This window comes from Xiphias gladius, chromosome 9 (assembly GCF_016859285.1).
Source record: "Xiphias gladius isolate SHS-SW01 ecotype Sanya breed wild chromosome 9, ASM1685928v1, whole genome shotgun sequence".
NCBI lineage: Eukaryota > Metazoa > Chordata > Actinopteri > Istiophoriformes > Xiphiidae > Xiphias > Xiphias gladius.
Window position 1 is genome coordinate 15,402,537 of NC_053408.1, and position 10,742 is coordinate 15,413,278.

Below are 10,742 nucleotides of genomic sequence, written 5' to 3' on the forward strand. Positions count from 1 at the left end.
GTGTATGCAAGAGAGAGAAAGGTGGAAGCTTAAACTGACTTTCACAGGTAAATCGGAATGTAAGCCAATAAGAGATTTTAATATTTTTACTATGCATATTTATCCGTATTATCATATTTATCTGTTTCATTTGACATTAACATTTTATTTCAATCTGGTAACTTTATTAAACATAATTTAGGAATGGTCACAGTAACCAGTTATAATCTCTTGGTTGTGTCAGTCTTGGGTTGTTAGCACCACCATGTGGATATGTCCTGTATCAAACTAAAACATATCAATAGGCCTCCACTGACCTTGTGAAAATAGGATTTACATCATATTCTCAAGGTTCAGAGAAACATGAAAATATGAGAGGAATGTGACCCAGGCCAGAGCCTCCTATTCAAAAGCTGGTTGTTGTTCCCAAGTCACACGACTGAAACGCATGGCGACAATTTCAAGCCTTTCCAGCTGTCTTCTGCATGATCCGAATCTCACAGGCAGTCAGCAGGAAGCACATCACTCCCCCCTTCCTCCCCCATGTCCTACCACTCTGCTTTCAGCATTAACTTTATTTCTACTTGAGGTCCTCCAGTGATCTCCTGCGAGAGGACCAGCAGATATGGACAGGTAAATCTAAAATCTGCTTCATATAAGACATTTGGCCTTTTAAAAATTCATTTTAACCTTTTTTTTTAACCATATTCCTGTATAGAAAAAATGTTGTATGGATCTTGATGCCTTTTCTCCTGGTCCTCCCGGGTGTGGCAGAGACTACAGGCCCATGGACAGATCTGGGTAGGTCATCCAGCATTTCTCTTACGCTTTTCTTGCAGGCATAGTGGCTTCCTATTGAAGTATATCTTCTCTTTCAAACAGAAAATATTGCTGGGAAGATGGTTTTCTATCAAATTGAAGGAAATGCCACCTATGTGAGAGACACAGGAGAACTGGCGTCCGACATTCCCACAGAAACCATGTTTGAGCTCTTCGATCCCCTGCAGAATTACAGCACTGCAAAATTCACCTATACATGGGATTTAGGCAACGGGTACGAGGATTTCTCAATATTTTTAAATATTCACAGTTTTAGGATACTTTTCTTTATCATTCGTACTTCTTTTGATCCCTGATGCAGAGAAGTGATCAAAGGGACAGAGCCAGTTATCCGCTATCATTACTCAGTATCGGGGAACTATACGTTGCGACTGAAAGTAGGAGCCAGTGCTACCAAAGATGAACTTCCAACCACTGGGGTCTACTCCACAGATGTTCAAGTGCTCGGTTTGTAGTTTTACATTTATAAATATATCAGCAACTTGTTGCAATTAGCTGAGTAAGAATCTTTTACAGTGTTCATGTAAAGTTTAATCAAAGTTACAAATTGAATCTCACAACTTTATTTCCATGGAAGAAATAAAAATGATCGGATGATGAGGTTGTGTTGCAGTTTCAGCAAATGTCACCAAGGCGAACTTCTTCAGTATCTTGGAAATGAATCCAAGAAAACACCTAAAAAATTAAATTTGCATTGTGAAATTATCTGATGTAACTGTCATTAGAAGTCCAGTACTAGATGAACTCCTAAAAATGGATTTTAATAACATACATTTTGTATTTTTCCAAAGTCCTTCCAAAGTTAAGTTGTGCCTAAACTAATCCTTGTAAGTGGTGAAATGACTAATAAGTGAACTTAATTTGTAGATGCCATCAAGCACATCGAGTTGAAGGGCCCTTCAGATTATGAGGTGTCTCAGAACACCAGTTTGGCTTTTCATGTCGATGGAAGGTAAGCTGCATTTGGTTTGTTCATTTTCTTTTTCTATGTCTCTATATCTCTTTATTGATCACTCATTGATCTCTATATTTTATAAGATACTTCACATTCATTATTTGTTCCATTCCGGTTTTTAACCATCAGATGTAATGTGTTCAGTAGGCACAAGTGTGAAAGCGTCACGTAGATCGATATGAAAAACACATAATTTTTTTCCTGCCTCTTTTCCCCTTCCTCTGGTCATATTTGATCATTAAAAGTAAAAAAAAAAAAGGAAAAAAAAAAAAGAAAATTAACAATAATTATAATGAAGGTTATTTCCTCTGTGTGTGTCTTTAGTCCTCCCATTTGGGTGTGCTGGCGTTTCCTGCCTAACTGTGTGCCGGACCTAACGGAGGGCTGCACGCTTACCATTTTGTATGAAAACACCCTGAGACTGAACCACACCTTCACCTCTGCCGGCGTCCACTGCCTGGAGATCAGCGTCCGCAATGACGTCAGCAAACTGGAGACCTCCTTCAGCCTCTTTGTCAAGAAAAACAGTGAGTGGCCACACATAGCCACACACACACACACACACACACACACACACACACACACACACACACACACACACACACACACACACACACACACACACACACACACACACACACACACACACATGCCTGCAGGTTAAAAGGCTGCTTTCCATAACAAAAGACAGAAACTCGGGTAAAGAGAAAGAGAATTATAAGGCTTGTTGACCAGCCTGCATTATGGCATATTATTGTTGCTGAAACATTTGTTGTTGAATAGAAGTGAGTTGTTACATGGTTTCTCTGAGGTGTTTAGGAAAATCTTTGGCATTTTAAGGTTATGAAACGTTTCAAAAACCTGTTAAATAATGTCAAATGTACATAGTCCTGAAGTGACACAACAAGACCAAGGCAATATGTTTGTGTAGATTCATCTCGTTCATCCGCTGTGCTCTACTGGAGTGTAGTTGTAGAGTGTTGTTGTAGATGTGTCATCACTCATCTAAGAAGCTTCGTTAGTTCTACAGAGAAGTGGGGAGTACTGAACATTTGAAATGAAAGCTTTTAACTGGCGAAAATAAACTACTTTACCAGGATTCAGCAGTGCAGCCAGAGGTTTGAGGGCCAAAATGTACAAATCCCGTCAGAGAGCATGGGTGGTTGGAATGAGGTGCAAAAGAGGGAGGGGACGGTGATATCACCAGTCTACTGCTCAGAACACTGTTGTAGGACCCCCTACAACATCACCTGGTGGAGGGGCATCGGGTTCAAGGCTACTTTACCCTTGTTGCCTTTTGAACAGGGAGAAAAATCTGTAGCTTATCAGTAATACAAAGGCATCATCACCACCTTTGTTTTTCAGTTTGTTTTTACACCCACTAAACCCTTGATCCAAATCATTGTGACGACTCTCGCATGGACAACATGTGACCCTCACAAACCCTCAACCGCTCCCATGTGACATCACGCTGTGAACGACCTTGAGAAGTGCAACAGGGTTTTAATGCCTGGGACTCCCCACTTGTCAACTCTCCACAAGATGAATGCCTTACAATGACAACACACACACCACAGCCAAAGCCTTACGGCTGTCAATATTATGAAGACATTAATATGCACATGTACTTAACATGGGAGAATGGAAATGTAACACTTCATCTTTCATTATCCTTTGTCTCTACTGGTTATAGTAATTAAATATGTAGTGAAATATTTACATACAGTGTCTGCAGTGGTGACCTATTATACTGTATATTATTCTAGCCTGTAAATACGTCTGTTTCGCTGTGTATTACACAGCGTAATTAAATTCTAAATTGTCCACTATTGCTATAACCCTAAGATCCACAGACAGGCACTCCCTATAGATAAGATAGGGAGAGTCATAGAAGAAGGGATGACAGAAACAAGGTAAAGAAGGCATTCCTCTATCAGATGTAGCTAGTTTATATTTGAGATTTCAGATCACACTGTCGGTAACAGCTATGTAATGTAATCAGGACCATATTTCCAAAGGCCAGAAAAGCGCAGCAACATGACCAAAAGAACAAGGATACTACGGGGATACCAGATCAATTTCAATTGAGCAGCTTGTTGATGAATTAGGTTTTTTTTTTTTTGGAAAATCTTATTAATCTATCTTGTTATCATCCAATCAACCCTCAGCAAATTGATTTCTTTAATATTTCTATTTATATAAGAATGGATTTATTCATTTGTAAACTCTTTGGCTAATCCCTTTTTTACTTTTCAAGTTGATATAAAAGGAACTGACCGCTTTATGCAAAGCTCTCTTAGCTCTCCATGTAAATCTGTGCCTAGACTTGAATGAATCAGACTGAATCAGCATCCTTGAATCTTTACAATTATTCATCAGTTTGACCTAGCGCATGCATAAAGCTATTTTTTTTTTTAATTTTTCTACTTTTTTAACAAAAGGAGTCTTGAAACTGGGAGAAGTTGTGCTGTGTCATGAGGTGTCTCAGATAAAATGTACCATGTGGCATTTAGCTGTGTTAGTTCCACAGACTAAGGGGGAACAGTGAAAATTGTGGAATCCAGGCATATCAGAGGAGAGTGAGCTGACTGGTCACCACGTCTGCTGTGCTCAATTGATTCGTTTTCCAGCTGATGTTGTGATCCAACTAAAACTCATAATAACCAGCTTGTAATTCTACTTACTTAATGGGAAGGAACTTTTTTTCCTGAGGAAAATTAGAGAATTTGGACTTGGTATTAAAGGCTTTGGTTGACCTTTGTTGTTGTACTATTGAGGGAATTTTAACAGGCAGCCTTAGAGTCTGGTAGGATTACTCACGAGCCGTACAGACAATTTTAAGGACAACTGAAACACTTACTGCCCTTCACCTCTATATTTCATTTCTGCAGCAGCCGCTGGACCAAATCACAGATGAAAAAAAAACATTTTTCTTCATGTCATCCATATGCTAAATGAGATCCAGACATGGATATATATAAGTCATTTAAAAAAACGCACTTTAATTTCAGATGAGCTTATTTTCACATGTGCAGCACTTTCAAACCACACATTGTTACTAAGAGAATTACACTCACAAGTAACATCTTTCTTCTGTCTTAATTGCAGATAACACCCACACTTTCTTCATCCTGACATGTGCTGCCATTCTTGTGGCAACTTTCTCCTTCATCGCAGTTATCGCCTGTCGCCCTCGTCATCACAACAAATCACAGGTACAGAAATGCCTTAATGTGCTACTCAATCTTTAGTGGCAAACTGATGACAGGACATGCACATATTGTTTTAAATTGGGTTCACCATTTTAGATGAAGATCCTCCAGGCCAATCAATAAGTGGTGGTAAAACGATGTACTTCATCATTATACCCTATTAATAAGGATTAGATAATTACTATTGCTTTAAGTTTGTTTACATTAGCGCTAATGTGTGAAATCTGAGCCCCTGGTGGGAGAATCAGTGATTGTACTTGAATACTTTAAACAACCACAAGGAGGCTGCCTATGCCCTGAAATAAATTATACCTGAGCAGCACCTGTATGTGCAGCAGAAAATTCAGCATCCTGGAGGTATGGGACTGATTTTGACTGTTTATGAAACTTCATTTTACCTAAAAGCAACTTTGAAACAACTAGACATTTCATCGACCGACTGACATTTGTCTGGATAAATGTTGTTTCGCAGGCTCCTAATTCCAGTAATGCTGTATTCCTGAAGAACCAAGACTCAGATAGTCAAAGCACGATTCTGTTTAACGTCCCCAACATGGAGAGAGGAGAGAAAGAGCCACTCCTCTTGCAGTATGGGACTCAATACTCCTCTTAACCATCACACTGCTACTCTGTTTGTGTTCCAGCATACTGTTGCTACATACACATGTGGGTATTTGGCAGAGGAAAATGCAAAATTATACCTTTACAGAAGTAATAACAATTTTCATCTTATCACATATAATCATGTTATAGATCTATATAGCTAAATCTGTGAAGGATCAGTGCACAACACATATGCGGATCAATTAATGAGTCACCAAGCTTAGGCTGACATTCAGATGAACTCATAATAAATTAATTGCTCAAGTCCAGGTCATGTTTAAACAATGAGTGTTAATTTAAGCATGCTGTGAATGCATCAGACTACTCATTTATTTATGTTTTCTTTTTCATATTGATGTATACATTTGGGCCTTGCTTTGCTTTGCTATGAGGAAAAAGAATAAAACATATTTCCTTTGTTGTGACTTTTTCTTGCAGTGCTAATGATAACAGAATTTAATAACTGTATAATCAATTCTGCTTTAAGCTCAGTTTCGATCTCTGTCAGGTGGAAGCCAGAAACTGCACATGCTTGAATACTTCTGAAGACGGCCTATTCGTCAGCGCAACAAATGTGTAGCAGTGGGGATCACCACATACAAAAACACCACCACTCTCACTACTACAAAGACAATTAAAAAGGGGGTTTGCAGGGGTTCAAATTTATGGTCTATAAGATTTTTAGCTTGTAAAGTAATGTTCACAAATAGTTCAAAAATTAGTAGTTATAAATCAACCTTTGAAAACCTATAAAATATATCTGGATAATAAATTAAAGTTTGTGCATTTGTATCTGTAAAAAAAAATTGTGCATGTGTAGAAAAGGTTGATATCACTAAAAGAGAGAGAGCAAGAGAAAGAGAGAGAGAAAGAGAGAGAAAGCAGAAAGCTGAAAACTGCACGTAAAACTCTCAAAGTTCCCACACTGTGTGTGACACTGAAATTACAAGTATGAATTTTGACTGTCTTTACGCCTGAATCTGATTGGACAATGACAGTCCAATCAGAAAGCAGAACGCAGTCAGTTACTTTACCTGAAAGGTGTAGTAGGTTTTCAGAATGGACTAATGTGCGGCCTCTTCCGTGGGTTTAATTATATTTGATGTTGCTGTAGAAAATCAGGGTAAACTTTTAATGTGCTGTATATGGTTTTTGGTTTCAAACCACAGAATTGAACATACTGAAAATCTGACCTCATTTTCACACTGGTCACTGAATCACTGTGGTGATTGCAATTTATCCAGTTGGTAAGGTGGATGTCTTTACCAGATTTCATAGCAATCGATCCCATAGTTGTCGACAATTTCCATTCAAAACCACAAATGTGACCCTCATGGTGGCGCTACAGGAAAGTTAGGGGATCACTAAAGTTATTATGATTCAGCTGATGGGAAACTGTGAATGTCTGTACAAAATTGTGTGCCAAGTCAACCTGTAAATATTTAGATGTTTCACTGAATAAGTGAGAACTGTGACTTGCTGGTGGCACTAGAGGAAAAGTCTGGAGATCACCAAAGTCATTAGGATTTACCATCTGCGCACCGTGGATATCTGAACCAAATTCCGTGGCAATCCATCAATAGTTCACTGATATTTCAGTCTGAAAGAAGTGGATTGTCTGACTGATCTGACATTGCTATCCATAGCCATCCAAGCGAAGCACAAAATTTAGGGCAACCAAAACACAGGTTTTCATAATGAAGAAAATTGAGCCTTACTTGCAATCACCCAAAGATGCACATTATAACATATATTACATTACAGTATAAGGACAAATTAGTTGCAGTACAGGAGATACTGAGGGAGACTAATCATTATTTGGCACCAAGTAACAGGTGCTAATTATTAAATAATAAAACATCACAGTGTCAAGAGGAAACGGTTTGAGTATTTAACCAAACAAAGGGGATGGCACATGAATATCACACAGAAAAGAAAATCCTTGAATCTTTTCCAACTGTGCTGACGTCAATCAGATTATTTTTATGCTGTTTAGTACCTTGATGATGTTGAATGACAGCTTGTCCTCGCTTAGAGATGGCACAACATTATTAATCGTGAGCCTCTTGATAAATGCCAGCTGTGAGGATCCGCGGGTGCTTCGATGGATACCTTACGTCCATCAGAGGATTGACCTTCAGCGAAAACGCTGCTGTGGTTAAAGTCTGCAGCTGTGCACAGTTTTAAGAATAAATCGAACACCATAAATATCCCGTTAAAGAGAAGTGAGTTAAAAGTTTTGTGCGTGTTCCTGTTTCTGTAATAAAGACCAGATGTTGATTTATCAGGCCTTCTCAACAATGTGGGTGGAATAATATCTGTAGGCTTTCTGGTTGGAAATGTGTTACCTAAAATACTAAAACATAACCACAGTAATTAAGACAGAATTAACAGCATTTGGCCATTTGGGGTCAGTTAAACAAGCTGTGAACACAACACTGACATACAGTATTATCACCTTAAGAAATTGATATGGCGAATGTGTTAGCAAAAAGTTGCGTATTTACACGTTCAGCAGATACGGAGCAACATTAGCATTCATTTGGAGTTGTGTTTCTGGCCACCTGATAAATTCACTCTCCTTGTAGCTCTTTTCTGGTCTCCACCAACTCCTGAGTGAATAATCTGGCTCTATAGCTGCTAAATGCTCCACTATGTTCACCAGCTAGTCGCTAACTGTGCTCGTCTGCTGTTTTGGCGCCGAGCAGGTAGAGTACCGTGGATTTTTAGAGCTTATTTGGTGAGAAGCGTGCTTTAGCCGAAAACGGCGCGTAGCAGTGAGAGTGAACCAAAACATTAAAGTTGCGGGCTAGAAAGCCAAAACAATGAGCTGAAGAGTGCTAAAATGTAATGCCTGATTGTATTGATAAAGTGAACTTCAAGAAGTTCTCCAGTCAGTGAAAAGGCTGTGAGGATTATTTTCCCACATCATTATTTACATTTGCTTTTTTTTTTTTTTGCTTCAATGTTTTTTTCAGATTCAAGTTAATATGCTTTTAGGAATTACTCATTACACCTCGTCTTTGTGTTTCTTGTATCATTTATGATTGGTATTTGCTTTTAAATTTAGGCACAGTACAAATCAGCTAATTACCAGAGAAACTTGTTTTTATCCATTTATCCAGCTTGTGACATCAGACATAAAACAGAAGCTACTAAAGTTCGAACAGGTACTGACTGGCCTTGGACATCTTTTATTCCATTTCCATGACAATTATTGATCATATTCCGCTCTGAATAGCTGGAAGGAGACTTTTATGTTATTGACCCCCCGTCCCCTCTTCAGCCCAGATAAAAGGCTATAATATGCAGAGCCACACGCAGAGGAACAAAGAAGTGTCTCCCGCTATGACAGGAACATTCAAGCTGAATCAGACAAGGCCATCAGAAAAACAGCCTGTGAGAATTATACAAATTAATCAGACAACTTCAACCAAGAGCATAGCGTGAAGGCTGCAATAAAGCCCTATTCCTGTATACAGAGACCGGTACAATGTAATGTTTTTTTTATATATATATATATGTTACACCCCTAGTGCCGTGGATTGTTTGTTTTTGTGTTGCTCTCCTCTCTCCTGTGCCTCAGGTACCGTACCTAATAACCCGCAGCTGACTCCCATCACTCATCCACAGGTGTATAAAGGGGGGAAAAGGGAGAACAATCCGGGCCAGTGGGCCATGTAACAGTTTGGGTGCTGTGGCTGCGTGTTTCGATACAGAGATCAGTGCCCCCTCCCCATTATTTTTTGACAAGGATGTTCATTTGAGTTTCTGTCTAACCTTATAAGCTGTAAATAAATCTTTTCTGTTCTCACGAAAACATCCGATTCCCCGTTCTTTCTGCCTCCTGGGCTCATTTTACATGTCCCCTGGACATCTTTAGGGGACATAACAATACATATATCAGACCAGCTTCTTTAAATATTATCTCAGATATCAAAGATGTGCATTTACAGTCACAGTCTATACAAACTTATTTGTACATTTTATCTAATTGATTGTTCAGTTTTGCTCAGGCGCAGCAGAGTATCTTGCTTTTAAAAAGATGATAATCCTTAAGGATTTCATTAGCCTGGGTTTAATGATGCTCAAAATATCAGCTATTACATCCAGTGATCAGCATAAAGTTTCAGCTCGACTTGAGATTTTTTTCAGAGCACCATGCGGTTGGAAGGAGTCGCTTGTCTGAGGCAGTGTGTCTGTGATGTCACCAATGACCTTTTGGCCCCTCTCATCTGTTAAGTGTTGCTAATGCCACCTAGGACACCTGTTGTTGTCTTGACCCAAGCCGACTGAGACTAAAGACCCTGCTCAACCTGTGTTATTAACTGCTCATGTCCCTCCTGTGTCACCTTACCAGCCTGACAAGATACCAGTAACAAGGCACAAGGTAATTTTAACCTGGTGTAGAGCTGCCATATGCTTAAAAAAAAAAAGTCTACCGCAGCTCAGCTGAATGATCTCAGATGACCCTGATTTATTTCACTCTTAAATGCCAAATATACTTGAAATAGATTAAAGGAAATACAATGGAAACATAAAATGTAATGGCTGACAGATAAAACACAGACATCTGTAAATTAATTTTGCAGCAGTTTTTTTTATTTATTTATATTTTTATCTTTATTTTCCAAATTTTCATTTATTGGCAAAGCGAATAATTTTTAACACTTAGAAAACATGAAATGGCACTTAAGTCTCCATTAGAAGGCCACAAGACAAGGTGGACAACGCCTTGCACACGTGCTGAATACAGAGATTACATAAAAAAACAAAAATCTTTCTGGACAGAGACACTGCATAACAGAAAAAACACTGCACACACAAATGATTAATGTACAACAAGTGCAATCAAAATACATTTGTGAGAGTTTTGATAGGTCTAATCTGTTACAGTTTTTTTGTCGAATGCTTGATTACATTATCCACCGCAACAACATTACAAATCACAGATAAAAATATATCACAACATTGACGCTATGAATATATTCTTAACATGATCCTCATTTTAAACAAGTTCTGTTCAAATGGAAAAGGCAGGAGAAAAAGCACTGTGATATACTCACTAGTATCACTGGTATCGGTCTGCTAACTCGTACATAAGCTGGAAAACTAAATCAACAGTACTATTTCTACCAGAGGGTTAAGTCTAT

The 10,742-nt window shown here is 38.6% G+C and overlaps 1 protein-coding gene across 1 annotated transcript; it reads left to right on the plus strand.

The window, feature by feature from the left end:
- The first annotated feature begins 719 nt into the window (after positions 1 to 719).
- On the plus strand, positions 720 to 9,273 carry tmem130 (transmembrane protein 130). The gene is made up of 8 exons (XM_040135958.1): positions 720 to 780; positions 862 to 1,033; positions 1,121 to 1,266; positions 1,687 to 1,771; positions 2,099 to 2,301; positions 4,883 to 4,989; positions 5,631 to 5,652; positions 9,176 to 9,273. The coding sequence occupies exons 1-8, from the start codon at positions 720 to 722 to the stop codon at positions 9,271 to 9,273; spliced, it is 894 nt and encodes a 297-aa protein (XP_039991892.1).
- Positions 9,274 to 10,742: the final 1,469 nt, after the last annotated feature.

What these genes read in the sequence shown, in the direction of transcription:
- tmem130 (XM_040135958.1), top strand. Translation starts at nt 720, where the DNA reads ATGCCTTTTCTCCTGGTCCTCCCGGGTGTGGCAGAGACTACAGGCCCA. An exon ending in GCTTTTCATGTCGATGGAAG is followed by an intron (nt 1,772 to 2,098) that starts GTAAGCTGCATT and finishes GTGTGTCTTTAG; the next exon opens with TCCTCCCATTTGGGTGTGCT. An exon ending in GTCATCACAACAAATCACAG is followed by an intron (nt 4,990 to 5,630) that starts GTACAGAAATGC and finishes TTTGTGTTCCAG; the next exon opens with CATACTGTTGCTACATACAC.